The 26,444-nt window shown below is 42.1% G+C and overlaps 1 protein-coding gene across 1 annotated transcript in view; it reads left to right on the forward strand.

Moving 5' to 3' along the window:
• Positions 1-205: 205 nt before the first annotated feature.
• The window catches only part of LOC125368165 (zinc finger protein 345-like), a gene marked incomplete at its 3' end in the record, with an annotated part of 104,606 nt that continues 78,367 nt past the window's right edge, over positions 206-26,444 (forward strand). The window contains exon 1 of the mRNA XM_048369021.1: positions 206-283. Coding sequence (XP_048224978.1) covers positions 206-283 — 78 coding nt within the window. The remainder of the gene's footprint in view (positions 284-26,444) is intronic.

Consider the following 26,444-nt stretch of genomic DNA (forward strand, 5'->3'; position numbering starts at 1 on the left):
TTCTCTCTGTCATTTTCATTGTCTCCCTCAGCCTCCTTCCTGGCTGCTAGGAGGTATGGCAATTCTCTGCTCCATTTTCCCACTGTGGTCATGTTGTGTCCAGTGCATGGGTCTCAGGAACGAAGAACAGAATCCTTTGAAATAATGAATCAAAGTAAATCCTTTGTCGCTTAAACTGTCTGTGTACTGAATTTTTATTACAGTGATGGACATCAACACCAAGGTGAAAAAGGTTTACAACAGGAGGAAAGCAATTAGCAGTGGGTGCCTTGCTGATGAACACGTAGGGTCTGGTGGTAGAGAAGGGAATAGATCAAGGGGGTGAGGTGGGGGCAGCGGGGGTGATGTCTCAGAAGAAGTGGCCACCAATCTCTCAATGTGGCATTGGAGGAGTTAGTGAGTTTGGAGTGGTGGCTGGGCTCTCCATTCTTAGTTAAAGCTCATATTCTCCCAAACTCTGACACTCAGGAGGTGATGGGAGTTGTGCTCAAGTACTCCTCAGACTCACTCAGCAAGCTGCCACTTCACTGGGTTGTGCACTAGACTGCGACAGAACAATCCATGCTCCCTGTGGGTAGATGAACAGGACCCCTGAATTTACAAAAGTTCACTGGATGTAACCAAGTACCTTTCCCAGAAGCTGACTTTGTCTGGGTCTTCTTTAAATGTTCTTCTGAGGGGCTGGGATTATGGCTAGTGTCAAGAGTGCTTGCCTCCTATCCTTGAAGCCCTGGGTTCCATTCCCCAGCACCACATATACAGAACAAGGCCAGAAGTGGCACTGTGGCTCAAGAGGCAGAGTACTTGCCTTGAGAAAAAGGATGCCAGGGACAGTGCTTAGGCCCTGAGTCCAAGGCCCAGCCCTGGCAAAATATAAGTAAATAAATAAATAAACGTTCTTGTGAATTACAGGTACTCTATTAGAAGTCCCTGGTTTCAGCTGCAGTATAATGAATGCACTTGTGTTGGAGACAACAATCACGTGAAAGGGATCAATTTTGTGTTGGGTGCCAGTGACTCACACTTGTAATCCTAGCTTCCTTATTTATTTGCCTGGTCCTCTGGCTTGAACTCAGGGCCTGAGCACTGTCCTTAAACTTCTTTGTGCTCAAGGCTAGTACTCTACGGTTTGAGCCACTGAGCCACTTCTGGCTTTTTCTGTTTATGTGGTGCTGAGGGATCGACTCCAGTGCTGTGTGCATGCTACATAAACAATCTACCGCCGAGCCACATTCCTAGCCCATAATCCTAGCTTAAGAAGCTGAGATATGAGGATAAAAGTTCAAACACATCGCAGGCAGGAAAGTCCATGAGACTTATCTCCATTAAATCACTGAAAACCTCCAAATTGGGCAGTGGTTCACATTGGTAGAGTAAGAGCCTTGGAGCAAAAGAGCTCAAGGGACAGTGCCAAAGCCCTTAGTTCAAGCCTCGTTATGTATCAAAAGAAAAAAGAATTTGCTAAGCATCAGAAAATCTGCAAACATTTAGGCTATCATGTAGAAATCTAAAAATCAGCTGTACACCACTGGCTCACACCTGTCATCCTACCTATTCAGGAGGCTGAGATCTGAGGATCAAGGTTCAAAGCCAGCCCAAGTAGGAATGTCCGTGAGACTCTTATCTCCAACTAGCCACAAGGAAACTGGAAGTGGCATTGTGGCCCCAGCGGCACAGCACTAGCATTGAGTTGAAGAGCTAGGAACAGCGCCCCGGCCCAGAGTTCAAGCACCCCTCCCCAAATGGAAATTGAAAGTTTACTCAAGGCCAAATCTTCAAGAAGGCCTTGCCTCTTATTAGTTCATAGGGAATTGACCCATCGCACATGGAAACTAGAATTCTAAGTTTTCCTCTTCCAGCCTCTGGCACAGAATTCTAGTTTTTAAAGTAGTTTGTTGACTACTGGTGAGGATTTTGTCTTTTTACTCTTTACCTAATGCTTGAATTTAGATTACTCCACCTTTTTTTCAATCACCTATTTGGATACCATAAAAATGTCAACTAAGGTTTTCTGCAAAAGACAATATCTGGGCTGAGAATATGACCTAGTGGTAGAGTGCTTTCCTCGTACACATGAAGCCCTGGTTTCGGTTCCTCAGCACCACATGTATTGAAAAAGCCAGAAGTGTTGCTGTGGCTCAAGTGGTAGAGTGCTAGCCTTGAGCAAAAGAAGCCAGGGACAGTGCTCAGGCCCTGAGTTAAAGCCCCAGGACTGGCCAAAAAGGAAAAAAAAAAGACATTTGTTTTGAATGATGTATTCTATTGCAGTTCCAGAACACATAGTTCTGTTCCAAAATGCATTTCGCTTTTAGAGTTGTCACATTTCACTTTTAGAGTGTCCAAAAAAAAAAATCCAAAGCAAATTTTAGAGCATATAGATAACTCATAGTTTCAAGATATCTGAGCCTCTCTGCAGCTCTCTGGTTTTATTTACATGGATGCGTTGTCTGGGTCTCTTTTGAACCTAGAATTACTTCTACTCTGTTGACAGTAGGTGGCACTCATTCTACATTTCTCCTGTCCATTTGGATCCACAAAAGGTGTTGTAGAATAAGTAATGAAGAAAATGGCTACAGGTTTGCTTAAAGCATCATTAATAGTGTTATAATCTCTCAATCTAATCCCTTAAAATTCCTCAGCTTCTCTCCTCTGCCCAGTGGAATTCTGTGGCATGGCACCATCATGTTGACTGGCACTCCCCGGCCAGGCTGATTGTATTCCAGGGAGGCACAGGTGGTTCAGGGCAACCAATGCAAAAGGCTAATAAAATTACACTGTAAGTGTGTGCACATTTCTCTATGTGTAAAAGTCACATGCCAAGTCATCACAGAAAACATGGCTGCCTGGGCCCCTGCATGCAGATGGAGCCCTCGGGAATTTCCCACGGGTGGATAGTACCTTGGCTCCTGCCCTGTCTCCAATTCACTGGCAACAAGCCAGAACTGGAGCCCTGTCTCAGCCCTGAGTGACAAAGCTAAAGGACCGAGCCTAGGCTCTGACTGACTTCAGCACACACAAAAAGAAGACAAAGTTTATTGCCATAAAGTCAGACCAGTGCTAATGTAATCTTTGAAGACATATTTAAAAATTTCAAAACATCACATAGATTGTTATATTCCCGAAATGGGTTTTCTTCAGGTTTCTTTAGGAGTCTACAGGAAGCCAGTTTAACCAAGCAGGGCTGGAAAGGAGTTCCTCGCAGCAGAGCTGAGAACTCATGCCCTTGCAGGAGAAGCAGGTCTCTTGTGATGACAATGGTCTGGGTAAGACACTGTGCTGTGTTTGGAAACAGGGACTCCAAGGCTAGGCAAGTTGGGCAAAGAACAAGTTCCAGTTTGGTATGGCCCCGATAAGGCAAGAATCATTGCACTATGACAGGGGTGTTGTAGGTGTCTGTTTCTTCTCAATTTGAAGCAATTTCCTCATGCAGATATTCACCTTTGCCCTCCATTCTATCTGCTTCCAGAACACTATGTTTAGACATGTACTGAGAACATAAGACTAAAACCTTGAAGACGGAATATGAGGATAACTAACACAGTGCCTGCCTGACATTTTTCATCAGATTACCTGTGGTGAGGAGGTTGAATTCTATGCCTTTGGGGCACACTGCTGCTTGAGTAAGCCATGAATTGATACATATTTACTGCAAGTGACCAGAGTGGGTTTATCAGGTTACTCATTATGTAACCAACTTGAGATTTGATAGGCGCTCTTTCTTGGTGAAAGTTGACATTATAGATCATACTGGAGATGGAAGATATTCTAAGTAGAGGGTGAGGGAGAAAGAGAGATTGGTTGACATGGCAGGGTTACTTTTGGAGCAGTACAAGTTAGTGTCTAGCAGAGAGTCCGTTAGTTATGTAGGTCAACCTCTTCCTTTCACAGACACCAGAATCTTGGCAGAAAAGTTTGAAGGCAAACCTCTGTTTAAAGCTAGGGCTACAGCTGTAGAACTCAGTGCCCAAATACCCATCTAACTCTTCTGTCCTCTGCCTTTTTATCTATTTTTCTCCGCTTATCAATCAATAAAGTAATGAACAGGTATGTGCTTAAGAGACACAAAAACAAATCTGATCACAATTTCCATCCAGGAGAAGCTGGTGGCCAAGGAAGGGTATTTCCATCTAACATTATAATCTGAATCAACATAACATTAAACAGCTCAAATTTCTGAGGTGCAAGAGAAGATCCAGAGAGCTTTGCTCCCGGGCATCACCAGCATTGTGGAGCATCTTCTGTTTTGCTCTTGCAGCAAGTGCCTAGTTCTTGAAGCACACTCTTTTCTTACAGCAAAAGGGTGTCAGCTCAGATCGGCAGCCCCCAGTCCTGACTTCGAAGGTAAGGCATTCTGCTTCACTGCGCCCATCCATTTTCATACAGCTCAGTCTTCTCTACATGCCTTCCCTGGCTGCGTGGAGGAAGCAGTTGGTTATGAGTTACTAGAAAGGGAAGCAAAGCTGTATCACCAGTCTCCCATCAGAATTCCTCTCATATAGGCATCAAAAGATCAGGAATGTATCTATTACCTGAATACACCGGTCTGAGCTCCAACATCCAGTAAAATAAATACAATATCTTTACTAGTTAATTAGGAAAAATTAAAAACTTTTCATTCTCCAAATATCAAACTTGCATTTTATATGCAAACAGATATAATTATGATTATGTTATACTAATAGAGTAATTCTTGCAATTATGCTGGCTGCATACTTTCTAACTTGAATAAACAATCTGACCACAAAATATTTCTAAGCTGGGTGCCACTGGCTCACACCTGTAATCCTAGCTACTCAGGAGGCTGAAATCTAAAGATCATAGTTCAAAGCCGTCCGAAGAAAAAGTTTGTGAGACTCTTACCTCCAATAAACTACTCAGAAAAAGTGTGAAGAGAGTCTGTGGCTCAATTGGTAGAGCAATAGCCTTGAGCTGAAAAGCTCAGGGACATCTCCCAGGCCCAGAGTTAAAGCTCCACGATGAACAAAAAGAATTCCAAATTTAGTGTCTGATATAGAGAAAAAGGTAATTCTGTGCAATTCGTATTACAAGCAGAAAAATGAGAGATCATGCACGTTGCCCTATGTTCCTGGAGTTTTATACACAGAGCAAAAATAACTTCATGCTAGTCTTCCCAATCCTGTCTGCAAAGTCATTTCCTACATCTTCTGAGCCAGCCTGTCAAGCACCTTACCAAACAGTCATGGGTGGCCGCAGGGCTGACATCAGACTGTGCCCCAGCAGGACTTGGTGAGGAGTTCCTCACACAGCACATTCAACTCACTTTTCTTTTTTTGACTCTTACTTTTCAGTGCCTCTATACTTCAGTTTCCTTACCATATCACGTTAGTTTCCCTCTTTTTTTTTTTTTTTTTAGCCAGTCCTGGGCCTTGGACTCAGGGCCTGAGCACTGTCCCTGGCTTCTTTTTGCTCAAGGCTAGCACTCTGCCACTTGAGTCACAGTGCCACTTCTGGCCATTTTTTGTATAGGTGGTGCTGGGGAATCGAACCCAGGGCTTCAAGTATACCAGGCAAGCGCTCTTGCCACTAGGCCATATCCCCAGCCCCTAGTTTCCCTCTTTATTCTAATCAACAGCTCTGTTAGTCTTCACCACGGTTATATTATCATTCCCATTTAGAGAGGAAATTGCAGTCCAAAGTTCAGCTTGTGAGGATCAGAATTCAGATTCCAACTCAGGTGGTTTGCCCTGTTGTCGATCATCAGATGTATTCCCAGCTCTGAGCCTCTGGGATCATTAGGGCAGTGGCGACCCTAACGAGTGGTTCAATGGTGCTTCTTACTGGGTTCTTATCAGACACACGTTGCTCAGTTTGAAGAAAGCATGTGATTCAACATCTACTTCTCCACATCATCTGTACTTCTGTAAGGAATGGGTGGAGAAGGCAGTCCCAAATGTCTTCCTCTTACCTTAAGCCACTGTCTACCATCTGTGGAAAGAGACTACATACAGATATTTAGTCCCTGATGTTTTAAGCGAGGGCTTCAAACATGCAGACATCTCTGGCTGTCCTTTAGTGCTTGGTCCTTGCTTTCAAAAGGTCACTGTGAATACCCCTCCTCAGGACAACTTTCTGGAACTCTTAGGTTGAACCAAACTCCCATTTCTGTGACTTTTCTTTTTGCTTTGTATCTTGTATGAAATTTATGCTGCATTAGAGTATTGTTGCATCATTTTACATATTCATACCTCTTTTTTTTCAAATTTTTATTACCAAGCTGATATACAGAGAGGTTACAGATTCATACGTTAGGCATTGGATGCATTTCTTGTAGTGTTTGTTACCCTGTCCCTCATACCCCGCTTCCTCCTCCCCCTTTCCCTTTCCCCCCCTGAGGTGTTCAGTTCACTTTCCCAAACAGTTTTGCAAGTATTGCTTTTGTAGTTGTTTGTCTTTTTACACTCTGCCTCTTAATTTTGGTATTCCCTTTCTATTTCCTACTTCTAATACCAGTATACAGTTTCAAAAAAACTCAGATAAGATTACAGAGATAGTGTAGGTACAACCACTGGAAGGTGATACGAGAACATCATCAATAATAGAAGCTACAGATACAGATGGGACGTTGAAAGTAGTTACAACTATGATGTAACAATCGTTTCCGTAACATGGAGTTCATTTCACTTAGCTTCATCTTATTTGTTCATAAGGGTATAGCTATTGGGCTCTTGTGATGCTCTGCTATGACTTGCCTAAACCTGTACTAATTATTCCCAATAAGGGAGACCATAGAGTCCATGTTTGTTTGGGTCTGGCTCACTTCACTTAGTATAATTATTTCCAAGACCTTCCATTTACTTACAAATGGGGCAATGTCATTCTTTCTGATAGAGGCATAAAATTCCATTGTGTACATATTCGTACCTTTAAAACTTACTGAATGTGGGCTGGGAATGTGGCCTAGTGGCAAGAGTGCTTGCCTCCTACACATGAAGCTCTTGGTTCGATTCCCCAGCACCACATATATGGAAAATGACCAAAAGGGACGCTGTGGCTCAGGTGGCAGAGTGCTAGCCTTGAGCCGGAAGAAGCCAGGGATAGTTCTCAGGCCCTTAGTCCAAGGCCCAGGACTGGACAAAACAAAAAAACAAAAAAACTTACTGAATGTGTTTTCTCTTAGAATCCATTATTTTCTCACCAGCAAAAAAAATAGGATAATTAACTTGAAACAATTAGAGGCAAAGACTTGAATTTTATTTTATTTTATTTTACAATTGGTAACTACTTTATTAATAAATAGAACCAAGTGGGCTACAAATATGCCATAAGTATAATGTACATTGTGTATATTGGGTATTCATATTATTTTTGGAACATATTGAATGTTTTGTAACAAAATAACTTTGTCAAGATTCAAGTTTAAAGCTAATTAGTGCCCACAGACAAATACAATTACAAGAAAGAGGTAATTTTGTATGCATACAGGATTTGAAGTACATAAAAGAAGAAGGGCAACTTGGTTGTTCAGTTTCCTACATGAAGTAATACTTGATGTCAGTTATTTCAAGCAATAATTTTCCATTTGCTAAATCAGTATCTATTACAAACTAGTCTATGAGCTAGTTTTTAAATGGATATCAGAATGACGCCTTGAATATATAAAATTGTTACTGAGAGGAAGCATCATTTTTTTCCAGTATTAATTTAATTGGAAAACAATGAAAAATTCTTGTTCTTCATAAAGAATATTTGCTACTGTAGGTTCAGATTATTTTCTTGTATATGCATTATACTAATTACTAAAATTAAATTATAGGACCAAGCATATTCAGTGTTAGGATATGGGCCTACCACGTATCAGGATCTTGTTTCAAATTCCAACACTAAATCAGTCATCCAATCAATCAGTAACCAACCAATAAATAAAAATGCTTCCTGGATATTGCAAAGGAAGTTATTAACAGTACCACAGTAACCTATTAAGAGGTTAAAATTTCTTCACAAAAGACCTCAAGGTAAAAGCAAATACCCTGACAGCATTGCAGGAAAGAATAGGAGAAGCACTTGGGGTCCTTGGCACAATGGGCCCAGAAACACAACAAATCAAAGAAAGTTTGGACAAATAGGATTGCATGAAAATGCAGAGCTTTTGCACAGCAAAGAACATAGTTTGCAAGAGAGAAAATCTTCACTGACCATACAACAGACAAGGGCCTCATATCTAAAATACATGTAAAACTGAAAAAAATTAAGTTCTTCCAAAAGAAATCATCACAGAAATGACTCCCCCCTTACAAAATGGGCTACAGACTTCAAGAGAGACTTTTCTGAAAAGGAAATGAGAATGGCCAAGAGGCACACAAAGAAATCCTCAAAAACACTGGCCATAAAAGAAATGCAAATCAAACCAACATTCAGATTCCACCTCTCCCCAGTGAGAATGGCCATTATCAAGAACACTAATAACAACAGATGCTGGAGGGGATATGGCCAAAAGGGAAGCCTACTACTACACTGTTGGTGTGAGTCTCAACTTATTCATCCACTCTGGAAAGCATTGTAGAGGTTCCTTATAAAGCTAAACATAGAGCTCCCCTATGACCCACCAGCCACACTTTTGGGCATCTACCCAAAGGATCACAGACAAGGCCACACTAAAGCTTCCAGCAATGCTATGTTCTTTGCAGCACAATTTGTCATTGCTAAAATATGGAACCAACCCAGATACCCCTCAGGACATGAATGGATCAAGCAAATGTGTTACATCTACACAAATGGAATTCTTTGCCTCTATCAGTAAGAATGATATTGCACCATTCATAAGGAAATGCAAACACTTAGAAAAAATAAAATTGAATTTTATTTTAGTGTCTGAATTTTTTTTTTTTTTTTTTTGGCCAATCCTGGGGCTTGGACTCAGGGCCTGAGCACTGTCCCTGGCTTCATTTCGCTCAAGGCTAGCACTCTACCACTTGAGTCACAGCGCCACTTCAGGCCATTTTCTGTATGTGGTGCTGGGGAATTGAACACAGGGCTTCACATATGGGAGGCAGCACTCTTGCCCCTAGCCCATATTCCCAGCCCTGAATTTTATTTATATCTCTTCATTTTGCCTAACTTTAATTTAAAGATAAGTGATTGGTATCCACTGCTACAAAGTGGAAAGAAAGTTCATCATAAACCTATACACTTTAATTTATGCTGCAAAACGTTTACTTCCCTAAACTAACAGATGGGGTTAGTTTATCTCATTTTAAAGATCCCCTTCCAGTCAAAAGTGACCCAAATGGGTGCAACCTTACTGTTTTATTTCTTAGCCAGAAAAAAACAAAAACCTGGCAATGGCTTGCCTGTGACCTATTTTGTTAAAACCAGTTATAATTTTTTTAAACATTCTTGAAATACAGATTCTAGGTGGATTTCCAGCCTTATCTCTCTAAGGACATCTCTCTTACCTGGAAAGAGTTGCACAAGAAGAACAAGGCCAGTAACAATGAAGAAGGAGATTCTCATGGCTTCAGATACCCATGAGGAGATGACAAAGCCGGTGAAGTAGTTGAGTCCCTGCTTTCTTATAGAGAGACATTGACTGCTTGGAATTGCACAAGCTGGAAAGCCTGCTTTGCTTTGTAATGTTCACTGAGAGGTCACTATTTTCCATGCTCCAAGGAATAGTGTGTGGACTAGCAGGGCAGAGGTTAAATAAATAGCATTTATGAGAGTGCAAGGCAGAGAAGAACGCTGCCTTCCAACCTGGAATACACTATTCTATGTCTCTGCCTAGATTTCTCCCGTTTTTTTCTTCAAGTCCGTTTCAAGAACGATTGCTCCCATATGGCCCTTGTCTTTCTACCTCCAGATTTTACACATAGTTTACACTTTTTAGAGTGTCATTCGGTATCTATTACCTAGTGCCTAGCAAAATTACTTAAATATTGCAATACATAAAGATAAATTTTCTCAAATAAATACTGAATTCCATAGAGACAAGCAATTTGCCTCCCATAATTTTCCCCCATTTATTTCTGATTTGCAAAAGGAGATGCTACTTGATTTAATGTTGAAAGCTGTCTCTAAAAACTCATGAACAGTTTTATCACTGAAGGAAAATCATAATGTGTTCAAAGTTGGTGCAAAGCTAAGATATTTTATGGATCACATTATAAGCCAATGTTTTCCTATATTTCAAGCACCTAATTGAGGTTTCTTTACTTATGATCAGGGAGCTTCTAGCAATAGCATTCTCCTGTGGATACTTTTGTGGTGAGTTGGACATAAGCACTGTATGTTGAATTTTCCAAGAAGCCTTCTGGAAAGCCATTTCCTAAAACTTGGCACAAGAGCGTTTCCTTCACTTCCCTCTGGGAAAGACAAAGCCAAATCACAATCATAGCACATGTTTCCAAAGACGTTTTGTTCCCATTCTTTTTCTTTTGTTGTCATTGTTGTTGTTTCTTAATCAAAAGTTTATTATCTTCAAGTACTTGTACAAAGGGCTTACAAGTCAATATGTCAGTTTATGAATACATTGTATCTTGATTGATATCACCCCTCTCTTCATTGTCTCCTATCCTGCCCAACCTCACCCCTCCATTCAATTTTCCTAATTTCATACGGAATGCATTGAATATCATGGCTGAATTCTCCCTGCTTCTTCTCTTCATTTATTTACGCCCCTCTTTGACCTCCCCATGCACGTACCTGTAGAACCAGCTTCCTGATATTGATTTGGTTGGAATATAAGTTAGTTGTTCACAAGGGTTATGCCATTTGATTTCTCCCCTGGATAGACCACCATTCAGATCATAGGACGGTGTCCATGTGCATAAGACCTTGCATATGTTTATACAAATACTTCTCAGTTGGATCTACCTTCCGTATGAGAGTCTCACAGACTTTTCTACTTGGGTTGGCTCTGAACCGTGATCCTCAGATCTTTGCCTCCTGAATGACTGGGATTACAGGTGTGATCTACCACACTGGAGGCCATGCTTTCTTGATCCATTCATCCCCTGAAGGGCATGTTGGCTGTTTACATACCTTTCACCATATTGTGAATAGTGCAGCAATGAACATGGTTGTGCAACTGGCTTTCCCGTGTACTGAATTTTAATCTTTGGGATAAATAGAAAATTTAGGGTGGATCTCTTAGGTTTTTTAAGGAATGTCGAAATGGCTTTACACACTATTGAAACCAAAACAGGGGCTGGGGATATGGCCTAGTGGCAAGAGTGCTTGCCTCATATACATGAAGCCCTGGGTTCGATTCCCCAGCACCACATATACAGAAAGTGGCCTGAAGTGGCACTGTGGCTCAAGTGCAGAGTGCTAGCCTTGAGCAAGATGAAGCCAGGGACAGTGCTCAGGCCCTGAGTTCACGGCCTGGGACTGGCCAAAAAAAAAAAAAAATAGAAACCAAAACAGATGAATTTTTTTTAAGTTTTTATTATAAAAGTGATGTACAGAGAGGTTACAGTTTCATACGTTAGGCATTGGATACATTTCTTGTACTGTTTGTTACCTTGTCCCTCATACCCACCTCCCCCTCCCCCTTCCCCCCCCCCCCGAGGTGTTCAGTTCACTTACACCAAACAGTTTTGCAAGTATTGCTTTTGTTGTTGTTTCTATTATTTTACCCTTTGTCTCCCAATTTTGGTATACCCTTTCAATTTCCTAATTCGAATACCAGTATACACGGTTTCCAATATACTAAGATAAGATTACAGGGATAGTGTAGATACAATCACAAGAAGGTGATACAAGATCATCATCAATAGTAGAAACTACAGATACACATGGGATGTTGAAAGTAGTTGCAACTGTGATATAACAATCCTTTCCTTAAAATGGAATTCATTTCACTTAGTATCGTCTTATGTGATCATAATGGTATAGCTATTGGGCTATTGTGATCCTCTGCTGTGACTTGCCTAAACCTGTGCTAATTATTCCCAATAAGGGAGACCATAGAGTCCATGTTTCTTTGGGTCTGGCTCACTTCACTTAGTATAATTTTTTCCAAGTCCTTCCATTTCCTTACAAATGGGGCAATGTCATTCTTTCTGATAGAGGCATAAAATTCCATTGTGTATATGTACCACATTTTCCTGATCCATTCGTCTATGGAGGGGCATCTGGGTTGGTTCCAGAATCTCGCTATGACAAATTGCGCTGCAATGAACATTGTTGTGCTGGTGGCATTACTGTGATTTTGTTTGTGGTTTTTTGGATAAATACCCAAAAGTGGGGTTGCTGGGTCATAGGGGAGTTCTACATTTAGCCTTCTGAGGAATCTCCATACTGCTTGCCAGAGTGGCTGAACCAGTTTACATTCCCACCAACAATGAAGTAGGGTTCCCTTTTGGCCACATCCCCTCCAACAACTGTTATTGTTAGTTTTCTTGATATATGACATTCTTACTGGGGTGAGATGGAATCTCAATGTTGTTTTGATTTGCATTTATTTTATGGCAGTGATGTAGAGCACTTTTTCATATGTCTCTTGGCCATTCTCATTTCCTCATCAGAGAAGTCTCTTTGTAGGTCTTTAGCCCACTTGGTGAGCGGGCTATTAGTTCTTTGCGGTTTTGTTTTGGAGGAAGGTAATTTTTTTAGTTCTGCATATATTTTAGAGATGAGGCCTTTGTCTGTTGAATGGCTGGTAAATATCTTCTCCCAGTCTGTGGGCTTTCTGTTTATCTTGCAAGCTATGTCCTTTACCGTGCAGAAGCTCTGCAGTTTGATGCAGTCCCATTTGTCCAACCTTTCTTTGATTTGCAGCTTTTCTGGGTCTTTGTTGAGGAAGTTCTGTCCTGTGCCAAGGAGCCCAAGTGTTTCTCCTACTTCTTCCTTTAGTGTTTTCAGGGTGTCTGTTTTGATTTCGAGATCTTTAATCCATTTGGAATTGATTTTGGTGCAGGGTGATATATAAGGATCTAGTTTTAGTTTGTTGCATGTGTTGAGCCAGTTTTTTCCAGCACAATTTGTTAAAGAGGCTATCCTTCTTCCAAACTATTGTTTTAGCCCCTTTGTCAAAGATTAAGTAGGCGTAGTTTTGTGGGTTCATTCCCGGGTCTTCAATTCTGTTCCATTGATCTTCAGGCCTGTTCCGGTGCCAATACCAAGCTGTTTTTATTACTATAGCTTTATAATACAACTTGAAGTTGGGTATTGTAATTCCTCCAGCACTCTTCTTTCTGCTTAGGATTGTTTTTGCTATTCTAGGTCTTTTATTATTCCATATGAATTTCTGGATTGCTTCCTCTATTTCATCAAAAAATGGTGTTGGGATATTAATGGGTATTGCATTGAATTTGTAGATAGCCTTTGGCAATATTGCCATTTTGATTATATTGATCCTCCCAATCCAGGAGCATGAGAGCTTTTTCCATTTCCTTAGTTCTGACTTAATTTCGTTTTTCAAGGTTTTAAAGTTCTCCTCAAAGAGGTCTTTCACTTCTTTGGTTAAGGTTATTCCTAGGTATTTTATGTTTTGGGGGGCTATTGCAAAGGGCGTTGCTTTCCTGATATCAGCCTTGGTCTATGGGTCGTTAGCATAGAGAAAGGCCGTTGGTTTTTGAAGGTTTATTTTATATCCAGCAACTTTGCCAAAGTTTTGGATCAGCTCTAGTAGCTTGGGGGTAGAGTCTATGGGATTCTTTAGGTATAGAATCATGTCATCTGCGAAGAGAGAGAGTTTAACTTCACCCTTACCTACTTGGATCCCCTTTATATTTTCTTCTTGCCTAATTGCTCTGGCTAGGAATTCTAGTACTATGTTGAAGAGCAGGGTAGACAGTGGACAGCCCTGCCTTGTTCCTGATTTTAAAGGGAATGGCTTTAGTTTTTCACCATTTAGAGTTATGCTTGCTGTTGGTTTGTCATAAACTGCCTTGATTATATTCAGGAATGTTCCCTGGAATCCCAGTTTTTCCAGTGCTTTTAGCATAAATGGGTGCTGGATTTTATCAAACGCTTTTTCCGTGTCCAGAGATAAAACCATGTGGTTCTTTAGCTTGCTCCGATTGATGTGGTGGATTACATTAATTGACTTGCGTATATTAAACCAACTTTGCATCCCTGGGATGAATCTCGTTTGATCGTGGTGTATGATTTTTTTTTATGACCTGTTGAAGTCGATTGGCGAGAATTTTGTTGAGAATTTTTGCGTCTATGTTCATCAGGGAGATCGGTCTATAGTCCTCTTTCCATGATGAGTCCCTGCCTGGTTTTGGGATGAGGGTTATACTGGCTTCATAGAATGAGTCTGGAAGTGAACGTTCTCTTTCAATTCCATTGAAGAGTTTGAGAAATATTGGTGTGAGTTCTGTTTTGAAGGTCTTGTAGAATTCTGCAGTGAATCCGTCTGGACCTGGGCTTTTCTTGGATGGTAGATCATTTATTGCCATTTCTATTTCAATACTGGATATGGGTCTGTTTAGGTGGTTTAAATCTTCATGGTTCAGTTTGGGGATATGAATTTTTTCTAGGAAATCATCCATTTCTTCCAGGTTCTCGAATTTGTTGGCATAAAGGTTTGCAAAATAGTCCCTTCTTATTTTCTGAATTTCGGTTATTTCTGTGGTGATGTTACCTGTTTTATCTCTTATCTTGTTTATTTGAGTGTGCTGCCTTTGTTTTTTGGTCAGGTTTGCCAGGGGTCTGTCTATCTTGTTGATTTTTTGAAAGAACCAACTCTTTGTTTTGTTGATTCTTTCGATGGTTTTTTTCATTTCTAATTGATTTAATTCTGATTTGATTTTTTTTTTTTTTTTTTTGGCTAGTCATGGGGCTTGGACTCAGGGCCTCAGCACTGGTCCCTGGCTTCTTTTTGCTCAAGGCTAGCACTCTGCCACTTGAGCCACAGCGCCACTTCTGGCCATTTTCTGTATATGTGGTGCTGGGGAATCGAACCCAGGGCCTCATGTATATGAGGCAGGCACTCTCGCCACTAGGCCATATCCCCAGCCCCCTGATTTGATTTTAATTATTTGCTTCCGTCTATTGATTTGGGGTTTGGCTTGTTGTTCTCTCTCAAGGAAATTAAGGTGCTTCCTTAAATTATTGAGTTGCTGTTTCTCCAGTTTGTTGATGTATGCACTCAGAGATATAAATTTTCCTCTGAGTACTGCCTTTGCTGTGTCCCAAAGGAGCTGGTACTTTGTGTCCTCAACTTAGCTGAATTCCATAAACATTTGAATTTCCATTTTAATTTCTTCAATGACCCTCTGATGGTTCAGCAGCGCGTTGTTTAGTCTCCATGAATTGTAGCAATTTCTGTGGTGGATGTTTGAGTTGAGCTCTAATTTTATTCCATTGTGGTCTGAGAGAATGCAGGGAATGGTTTTGATACTTCTGAATTTGTACAGATTTTCTTTGTGCCCTAAGACCTGATCTATTTTGGAGAATGTTCCATATGCTGCTGAAAAGAATGTGTATTCTGTCCTTGCTGGGTGGAATATTCTGTAGATGTCGATTAAGTCTAGTTGGTCTATGCAATTGTTTAGTTCTGTGGTTTCTTTGTTCAGTTTTTGGCGTGTTGATCTGTCCAGAGGTGATAGTAGAGTGTTAAAGTCCCCAACTATCAATGTGTTTGGGTCTATGAGTGTTTTTAGAGCCAGTAGTGTTTGTTTGATGAAGTTGGGTGCTCCTGCATTTGGTGTGTAGATATTTAGAATGGTTATTTCTTCCTGTAGGGGAGATCCTTTTACTAGTATGTAGTAACCTTCTTTGTCTCTTCTTACCTTTTTTAATTTGAAGTCAATTTTGTCTGATACTAGGATTGCAACTCCAGCCTGCTTATGGGGGCCATTTGCTTGATAGATTTGTTTCCAGCCTTTCACTTTTAGAAGATGTTTACTTTTGCTGGATAGATGTGTCTCTTGGAGGCAGCAGAAAGATGGATGTTGATTTTTGATCCAACTCATGAGCCTATGTCGTTTGATTGGAGAATTAAGTCCGTTAATGTTGACAGGATTGAGAGATGATCGTTTGTTCCTTTCATTATCACTATCTTGTTTAAAGCTGTGTCTTCCCATTTCTTGATCTGATGTTTACTAATTAGGATTCATTTCTCTGTCTGTGTTGGGATCTTGATTATTTTCCCTGTATAGTACATCTTTGAGGATTTTGTGTAAAGCTGGTTTGGTGGAGATATATTGTTTCAGTTTTTCCTTATTGTGGAAGACTTTTATTTGACCTTCGGCTATGAAGGAGAGTTTGGCTGGGTACAGAATTCTTGGTTGGTAGTTATTTTTATTTAGACTTTGGTATACTTCATTCCAGGCTCTCCTTGCTTTCATGGTCTCTGCTGAGAAGTCTGGGGTAATTCTGATTGCTTTTCCTTTATATGTGATTGTTTTCTTTGCCCTAACAGCTTTGAGTATTTTTTCCTTGCACTCTGCTGAAGCTGTTTTGATCACAATGTGTCGGTGGGATGTCCTATTCTGGTCTGGTCGATTTGGGGGTCTAAATGCTTCTTGTATCTGTATAGACCTTTCCTTCTGGATATTTGGGAAGTTCTCAGCTAATATTCTGTTAAATAGGTTGCCTATCCCATTAACCTCTTTCTCCAAGTTTTCCTCAATACCTATTATCCTTAAATTGGGCTTCCTGATCGTGTCTTGAATCTCCTGTAGCGATCTGTTTTGTTGATTGGACTGGATTTGTATTGATTTTTTATCTTTCTCCATTGAATCTAAGGAATCTTCAGCTCCTGAGATTCGATCCTCTGCTTCAGTTAGTCGGGACTGTACGCTAGCTACTTGATTTCGAATCTCTTTTCCTTCTGACTGGTCTTTCCTGATGATTTCCATGTCATTTCTTAGGTCCTGTATGGACTTCTTTACTTCATTAACTTCATTAATTTGGTTTTGAGTGTTGTCTCTCAAATCTTTAAGCTGGGTAGCTATCTTTTCATTTGACTCTTGATGTTCATTTATCTTTCTATTTGTGGATGCCATGAAATTCTCCGTTAATGTTTGCTTTGCCTCCTCACACTCTAGCATAATTTACTGAAGAGATTCAAACTTTTCATTTATCATGTTTATCAGTAGACTTTGTAGAGCATTTTGGGGGTTCTCTTCTATGTCTTTGATTGACTGCTCTGCTTCCTGCTTGTTTTGAGTGGGAGATAAGACTTCATTGTTTGCCATCTTTCTTGTGTTTCTTCTGCCCATTTGAATTGGGAATGCCAGTCTACCAGCACCTGTGAGCACCGTTTAAGACCCCACGCAGCCCTCACCAACCACTGTTGTGTAAATCTTACAAGTTCACAATTATATACAGATAACTTGTATGCCTGTCTATAAAGTTAGATTTCGTGTTCCTAAAGAATACAGTTTCAGGGGCTGGGAATATGGCCTAGTGGCAAGAGCGCTTGCCTCCTACACATGAAGCACTCGGTTCGATTCCCCAGCACCACATATATGGAAAACGGCCAGAAGGGGCGCTGTGGCAGAGTGCTAACCTTGAGCAGGAAGAAGCCAGGGATGGTGCTCAGGCCCTGAGTCCAAGGCCCAGGACTGGCAAAAAAAAAAAAAAAAAAGAATACAGTTTCAATATAACAACAGATCCTGGGCCCTGTATTCAGCAGTTACTTATTTACTGTTACAACCCTATACGCAATTCTTGTTTTTATATTAAGTTTTTTTAGGACTGGCTTTCTCTATGAACCCCTTTGATTCACTCATATTAAGCTGGGATACCCTCTATCCAATAACCAGGAGTCAATGGAACCTGGAAGTCCAGAAAGTAAGTCAGGAGGGTAAGTTGGAGGTAGTAAAGAGAATAGAGTAAAATTTATTGGGGGGGTGGTGGTGATTTTGGTTTAGTTTCAGTGATGTGGAAATGTGGAGAAGAGTAGAATCAGTAGAAAGAACAAGGTTAAAATGACAGACACTGGAGAGTTAGCAGAAAAGAGTGGAGGTGTTATTCATAGGAAAGTAATTTTTAAAGAAAGAGAACGCAAACAGAGAAATAAAGTAAAAATACTGGAAGACAGATACACAAAACAGAGAAAAATTATTTAAAAAGAAGAAAAATAAATAAAAATAAATAAAAAGGAAAAAAAAAACAGAAAAGGAACAACCCAAACAAACAAACAAAAACTTGATAAAACAAACCGGTAAAAATGGAAAACAAACAAACAAATAAAAAACAAACAAACAAACAAAAAACAACCAATGATGTTTCAGATGTGAAAAAATTAAAAAGAAAATTTAATTAAAAAAATGTTTAAAAAAATGTTTGAGAAAAAAAAAAAAAAAGAATGGAGTCCTCCTTGTTTGGGTGGTCTCTCCCCAGTCTCTGGTTTCCTTGCAATGGTCTGCAGTCTATTTTACTGATTGGCTGGTTTGACTTAATTTCAGTTTGCAAGGGGTGGATCTGTTCTGACCCTTCTCCCCTGTTGGTGCAATCCTGGGTCTCTGAGGTTCACACAGTTTGCAGGTGGGACTTGGCGTCCTTTGTAGATGGGGACATGGACAGTCTCAGGAACTGTGGCTCCTCTGTCTGCTGTGGGTCCGCTGCCTTTGATGCATGGATTTGAATAGGCTGTGGACTCAGCAGGGCGGGGCGCCTCTGGCCTGTATTGCTTGGCTGAGAGTTGCTTGCCTGGGGGAGGCGGCCTCCATGGCAGAGGTGGGTATGGAATGCAGCTCTGTTTTGGGCTGAGAATTGGGCTTCCTCTGTGACGGGACCGTTTAGCTGTCCCAGGAACTGTTTGTTCCTCCCTCTGGTGTTTCAGTGCCGCCGGTAGCTGCTCGCAGCTTTTGCTTTAAATTTAGAAATTCCGGCAGGCAGGACGGGGCACCTCTGGCTAAGCCGTGGCCCAAGACATGCCTCCCGCCAGAGCAGGGGGCATTCTCCTGGGCGGAGCAGGCACTCACTGATTCTGTCCCTCCTGCCCTTTTCAAAGATGGCTTCTTTGACCTCACTTTCCCCAGGCCCGCTTCAGTTCCAATCTGGTCTGACCCTATGCCAGTGGCAAAGATGGCCCTTTGCTCTGGCGGTGGGGGCAGGGATGCCTTCCAGAAGCTGGTCTGTAGGCACGAGTGAGAATATCTTTTGTGGGGTACTCACGCTTTCTCTGCGATGTCAGGTTGTCCGTGCTGAGCCGCCATCTGGAGGATTTCTCGCTGGTCTATGCTGTGTGCTTTAGCCACACAGAGTGTGGGTTGCTATGCTGGGCGCTGTGCCGGTGCCAGCACTGGCGCGGCGGCGGGACGCCACCCGGAGCTCAAATCTGTGTTTTCAGACCAGCAAATTCGATTTTTCCTTGCTGGTCAGAATCCCTGTACTGTTAGAACTTACTTTGGCTGTCTTTCTAGGAGTAGAAGTTTCTATGGGGTGAGAAAACTGCAATGTCGGAGGGAGCTCCGCTAGGGCTCTGCTTCTCCTCTGCCGTCTTCTCCCTCTGACTCTAGATGTGGCAGGAGGTCAGACAGTAACACTACACAACCATGACCTTCACGTCTGAATGACTCTGAGACACACACAGGAGACACCTGTAATAGAATCTATAACAAGAATAATTAAAAAAAAAACAAACAAGCAGTGTAATAGTTAGAATGAGTAGAAGGTATCTCAGCTTCACAATGCTCCTCAGCTATCAGCTTTATCCTTGCTGTGGAGACCTGGGCAGAACAAACATCCACAAGCAGGCAATTTCAGAGCTATAAACTCCTAAGATCAGGTACTCACTTCTCTGAGGTACGTAGATGAAAGGAATCGTCTAGGTTGCACGAGAGTTACATTTTAGATATGTCTTGAAAAGCAGTGGATCGCCTATAAATAGGTCTGATAATAGACTCAACTTAAAAGTTGAATCAGAGACCAGGAATAAAGAGTTCCCACATTAGTTCCACAAGAATAATCTAAACAGCCGATGCAAAACTGAAGATGAAAATCGAGAGCCATGAGGATCCCTGTCGACAGTCATGGCTGGAATGGTAAGAAGGGAGGAAATGTGCTTGTAAGTGGCAGTTCTGGCGGGAGTTGACTCCTGCGGGCAATGACGGGACCCCTGGTGGACATACTCTGAGTCCGTCCTTTCTCCTGTTTAACCACTTTACCATCAGACATTTTATTGACTGCCATCCTGAACTCGAGAAGCTTGGCCAATTACTTGGAGAAAGTGGAATAACAAGGCTACTATGTCAGGACACAAGAAACAGCACAGTGTCTCCATGATGCATGGTGAAATCGCCACCGGACACCAGATCTGCGGGTGCCTTTACTGTGTACTGCGTACAAAACGAGGATAAACAAAATGGTAGTTTATGCTTTTTGTATTACCTCCCAAAACAGATTAAGATACAATCCTACCTGAGAAACAATTGCTTTCCAAAGTGAAATAGCAAGAGATGAATTAGGATGGGCACTGGTTGCTGACACCTATCATCCTAGCTGAGATCTGAGGATCACATTTCAAAGCCAGCCTGGGAACGAATGTCTGTGAGACTCTTTTCTCCAATTAACCACAAGGGAAAAAAACAAAACAAAACAGAAGTGGCACTGTGGTTCAAGTGGTAGAGCACTAGCCTTGAGCTAAAGAGCTCAGGGACAGCACATAGGCCCAGAGATCAAGCCCCATGAACCCCTCCCCCCCCCAAAAAAAACCCCACAAAACAAACAAATTGGGACACATAAAAGATAAATAATGTTAAAACTGAGACATCAAGTTTGAGTTCTCTGACTGACCATGTTGACCTTTAGTTTGAGAAGTGACAAAATATTCCTTCAAATAGCAAAGGAAATACGATCATTTGTGTACATTCAGTGACAAGTATTTTAAATTGCTACCCAGCCATTTTCCTTAAAAGGAAGAGGAGAAATGTAAAATCAGTGTGACAGACATTAACTGAGTGCATGGGGTTGTTCATCAGACATACTACGAATAGTGGAATCAATAATTGGCCTTATATTACTGTACGAGAAATCAAGTGGATTAAAGGAATTTTCTGTGTCCTGTATCATTTTAACTCCAGTGACATAGAGGTGATGCCACTGGTGTCTCTATCTTCATTCTATAAGAATTGGTACATGCAGATACATACAGAGAAAATGACAGTAGTGTGCACATCATTCTTTGGCTGCTCACTATAGTTCTAAGTACATAGTAACATCCTTGGTCTGAATGTCTTTCAATAGAAAGGGAGATAATAATACCCACCCTCATAGACAACCTTGAGACATACAATAAAACTATTACAAAAGAATAAATTATAAGGGGCTGGGGATATGTCCTAGTGGCGAGAGAGCTTGCCTTGTATACATGAGGCCCTGGGTTCGATTCCCCAGCACCACATATACAGAAAACGGCCAGAAGTGGCGCTGTGGCTCAAGTGGCAGAGTGCTAGCCTTGAGCAAAAACGAAGCCAGGGACAGTGGTCAGGCCCTGAGTCCATGGCCCAGGACTGGCAAAAAAAAAAAAAAGAATAAATCATAAAACGCTCTACAAATATACACCAGTCCCTGACTGAATGGTATTTACTCACGTCTTGATTTTTGAAGGGATCATCATAAAACCAAAAGTAGACCAAGAAACAAACACAAGCAGAGAATGAAATGAGGTCGATCCAGAAACTCCACGTGTGATCCGGGAAGCAGATGTCTTGTCTTCTCTTGTTCTTCCTTGGAGATCTGTCCACCCCCAGCTCTTGGGCCAGAAGAGGGATAGCCTCCTCCGTCGGCCACAGAAAATGTTCAATTTGCAATTTCCAGCCACTGTCTCATCCTCCATGCACAACTTCCTGCATTTACCCCGACTGAGTCTGCAAGTCTCACACACAGCAAACTCACCTGGGCCAAGAAGAAGCAGCTAAGATACCTTTGCGGGCAGTCTGTTGGGGAGGGGGAACATGTGGAAGTCCAAAAGAACAGAGAGGCTTGGATGTGCAAGTAGGTTCAAGAACCAATCTAGATTTTTCTTCTCTGTTTTGGACTAGCTTATGTTGATTTTACAAAGTAATTCATGCACATGTATGAAACTAGAATAACGAAACCCATTAAATTGTTTTACATTGTTTTAAGAGGGTGGTGAGGGGAGAAAATAATAGTAGGGTTGAATTTGATGTAACAATGTATATACATGCATGGAAATATCATAGTAGTCCAGAGTTGTCTTTTTTTTTTTTATATTGCCTTGTCTTTTCAGTATGCATTTGGGTAGAATTATAAGCAAGAGTCCCAATTTCTGCTATCTATTTCATTCTTTTTTTTTTTTTTGGCCAGTCCTGGGCCTTGGACTCAGGGCTTGAGCGCTGTCCCTGGCTTCTTCTTGCTCAAGGCTAGCACTCTGCCACCTGAGCCACAGCGCCGCTTCTGGCCATTTTCCATATATGTGGTGCTGGGGAATCGAACCCAGGGCCTCATGTATATGAGGCAAGCACTCTTGCCACTAGGCCATATCGCCAGCCCCTATCTATTTCATTCTTGCATAGGCCAAAAGTCTATGTGTCAGGTAGACAAAGTACAGGACTACAAAAATACCTACTAGACATGATGGAATGCTTGCTAGACAAAAATAAGAGGTATATCATGTAACATTGAGAAGATTCTTGCAAATATCATTAAGAATTTTAGACTCAATTCCTGTTTGGACCTAGTAATAAGCACATTCTCAGTAAATCGTTTGTCACAACTTGCTTCTTTGTCCCAAGGACATTCTATAAATACTCTTCTACATTTAAAAATTTGTTTACTAGTCAAAATAAGTGGCATATGACATTCAGGTTATTATAGCACTTACCTATAAGGGTGTTTTGAAGTTTAAATGGCATGGAGCATATTACAGATACAAGAGTACCTGGAACAATGATGGAAATTTACTAGGAGCATTTGAAATATTACCAAGAAGAATTGTAGTTACCCAAAAATATTCCCTCCGGGCACCTGAGCAACCTGGAGCTGCCTTGGTCAACGCTCTTATTCTGGGCTTCGGTTGTGGGGTTCAGTGATCACTGCCCTTTCACTGCTGGCACTGGGGATTTGGCTTCTGTTTCCATAGTTAGTTCCTAGGAGGAACGTCGCTTTCAATTTCACTGAGGAGAACTCAATGCCATCTTTGTACACCACTTGAAATACTGCTGTTAAAAGCTCCTCTTTTTTCACCTACATGTATTTCTTTATCCACGCAATAGTGATGTCATCAGTGTGAAGGGAAGAACCAGGTTGATGGTCTCAGATCACAAGGGAAAACCTGGTTCGGAGGAAGAGCAATTAGTTGTGTGTTAGGACTTGCTTTTATTTATTTATGTGACTGCATTTTAACAGTTGTGGTGGGGGTGTTCCCATCGATAGGAGGAGGAGCAAGAAAGAGGAAAGCTCACCTCCCAGTCTCCCATTTTCCAAGAGAAGCACATCTCATGCTTTGTCTCATAAAGGAGGGATTCAAGTGGATAATGTGGACCCTCATACCTGATCTAGCACAGAATAAGAACAGAGCTCAGAGGGGCCGAGGGGACTGTGATGTCAGAGTGTTTTTTCTCCCTGCTTTTCCTTAGGGTTTCTAAGGATGTGCAAGGTCTTACAAATGTAATTGTTGAAGAACACACAACATGCACTCCAAATCTTACCAAATAGCCAAAAGCGAAAAACTGTCTAGGATTAAATTTCATGACAGGCGTCACCCTTTATGGCAGCATGCAGCAAGGTCCGGAGGCTGTTACCATGAAGTCTGTGTTTTGGGGAAGCATTTGTTACACGGCCACTGCTCACAAGGATCCAATGTGATCGCAGGAGAGGAATAGAAAGGAACAACGCCACATGCCTCCCATCATACAAAATAATAGATGGATCAAAATGAACTCCAGGCAACGAAAACAAGAGGATTTCTGTTTTCCTTGCTTTCTGTTCTGTTGGTTCATTTTCCTGTCTTGAGGAGGGGAAGGAGGGGGCACAGAAATGGAGGGACAAAGGGTGGACAAATGCAGCAGTGGCCCTCATTGGACACTATCTTGAAAATGAAGCGTACAGCTTGTGGGAGGGAGCAGGAAGGAAACACAGGGAGAGAGCAAGGGGAGGGGTGACATTGTCCCAAAACAAATGGACTCTCTACCTTACTTATTTAACGATAACCTCTTTATAATAACAATAAGACCTACGAAAAATGATTGACTGGAATTCTGAGTGCACCGGGCCACGAGGCACTCAGCCTATCAGAAGCACTGCAGTGTTCATAATTACACTTATCACAAACACAATGGCACCACCAGGAGCACAGTTGAGATGGCCCCAAACTATCACAGCAAGATGTTTACTTACTGATTTAGTTTTCCTTCCAGAGTACATACACACCCAGACATGGGTCTCTACCCCATGCTGCTTCCCATGCCCCTCTTCCTTCTTGGCAGATTTCCAGAGTCAGAAAATTAAATTGTCTGCTGGAGCCCATTGAGGATTCTGGGCTTTGTGTGGCTGAACTTGGAAACACGCTCACATCTGACAAGCCTCGCTGATCTAGATGCCATTCACGTTACAAACTACAGATCATTTGTCTGGAGGAAGGCATAAATGTGGTTGTCGCTGGCTTCTCCCCAGGGCTATGGTGCTGACATTCCCGGCACACATCTCTGGCCATGAAGACTTTCCTCTTCCTCTTAGCTGTGCTCCTGCTTCTGGCCCCAGGGAAACAGGGGTCTTCAGGGCGAAGGCGATCAGGGGTGTGGCACTCCCTGTGCAGGTACTGGGCGCCACCAGGGCTGGGACGCAGAGGCCCCTCTGCTGTGGTTATGGCTGGGTGTTGGGAGCCCAGCTAGCAGCTAAGCTCATCCTGACCTCTGGCTGTGCTGATGTCAGCAGAATGTCGGGAGCCAAACTTGCAGCTAGATTCATTCCCACCTCTGGCTGTGCTGTTATAGGTAGGATGTGCTAGATGCAAGGACCTTTGTTCATGGCCACTATCCAGAACTGCTTTGCTATTGTCCGCACCTTGCTATGTCTGCTGGAGTAGATTCCTATGTTAATCTACCTTAACCTGTGTTTACTGTAATCAAATGTTTGCAAACTTCAAAGTCCCTTTGTGTTCTTAAATTTTAACAACCCTATGCTATTCCCTGGTTGCAAAACTGCATATAAGCTGGAAGTTAAGAATAAACTTGGCTGCAGTCTTGAGTTTCAATCTTATGGCTGCAGACCTCCCGTACCCCATCTTTGTCTCTTGTCTTTTTTCTCTTGCCTTATTTTTCCTTTTCCTTAATCCTCGCTGCCCCTCAGTCAGGATTCCCATTTCATTGCCATCTTCCTCAGCAGGACTGGGGAGCGCTTGGTGCCTAAGTCGGTGCCCACTGCTGAGTCTCCCATCCACTCTGGTTTCGCCCACTGCAATCCAGGAAAGCTTGTCACCGGCGTGCATGGATGGAAGGATGCTGGCCCAGAAGCCCTTCGGCTCAGGTTCTCACGCTTCCTAACAAAACAGGTGAACAAAGTAAAGTCAAGGGAAAAACTAGCGGTAAAATCAAGGGGAAAATGAGAAAATCTGCGGCATATAATATAAAGGGAATAGGGAGAGAGGGGGGAGAGAGAAAGAGAGAGAGAGAGAGAGAGAGAGAGAGAGAGAGAGAGGAAGGGGGTGTCTGGAGGATTCATGTCCCCGATGGACTCTGGTGTAATGGCATGATGTACCTTGTCACCTTTCAATCCTATCCCATAAAGCTGAATACTATAGTCAGATCCCCACATAATGAAATGCCTTTGTTGTCCAGAGTCAGCACCCTGAAGGAAATCTCTTCCCTCCTTCATATTTAATGATTCTGATAGGAAAAAAATGTGCACAGCAGGCCCATCTCTAAATATTTTATAGACACAGGACTTGAGGCGAGCTCGGCATCTTCTCGAAGTCCGACAGGTCAGCATAGAGGAGCCCAGGCATAAGTAGCCCGGACCGGGGCCCATGCTGCCTCAGTGCAGGGAGAGGCACCGTAGGAATCAGGATTCCACCTCCAGGGACACTTGGGGGCCCCGTCTGTGTCCTTCTCGACTGCAAGGTGCAGTGCAGATCCATTCTCGGTCCCAGGGAGCTGAAGGAAGGGCTTCCCAGACCCCCGGGTAGCCAGATCTGCCCCATGTGCTAGTGCTGTTTCAACCCATGGGCACTGCACAGAATGTTCACACGAGCTGCTCACTTCATATTTTTTTTTTAGAAATCACTGATACTCAGAACTTATTCAACACAGATTTATATAATGTTACATATACAAAAATGCAGCCAACATTTTTGCCTGACATATGCACACATGTGCACACACGCAGAGTCTCTGCACAGGTGTCTCTCATGTTCCACTAGAAGTCTGTGGGCACAGTGGCTCAGGAACGCACAGACACTTCCTAAGCTTGATACGCCAATGCGAGCTCATGCATGAACATATGGCAGCACTTACCTACCTGGCTGTAAGTTTTGCACAGATGTGAATTAGCTGTTTCATGCGTTGACATTAGATGCTCGCCTTAGCTTAAAGCAGGCTGCTCTTACAATTACTACTGATAAA

Source organism: Perognathus longimembris, chromosome 20 (assembly GCF_023159225.1).
Source record: "Perognathus longimembris pacificus isolate PPM17 chromosome 20, ASM2315922v1, whole genome shotgun sequence".
In the NCBI taxonomy this organism is placed as follows: Eukaryota; Metazoa; Chordata; class Mammalia; order Rodentia; family Heteromyidae; genus Perognathus; species Perognathus longimembris.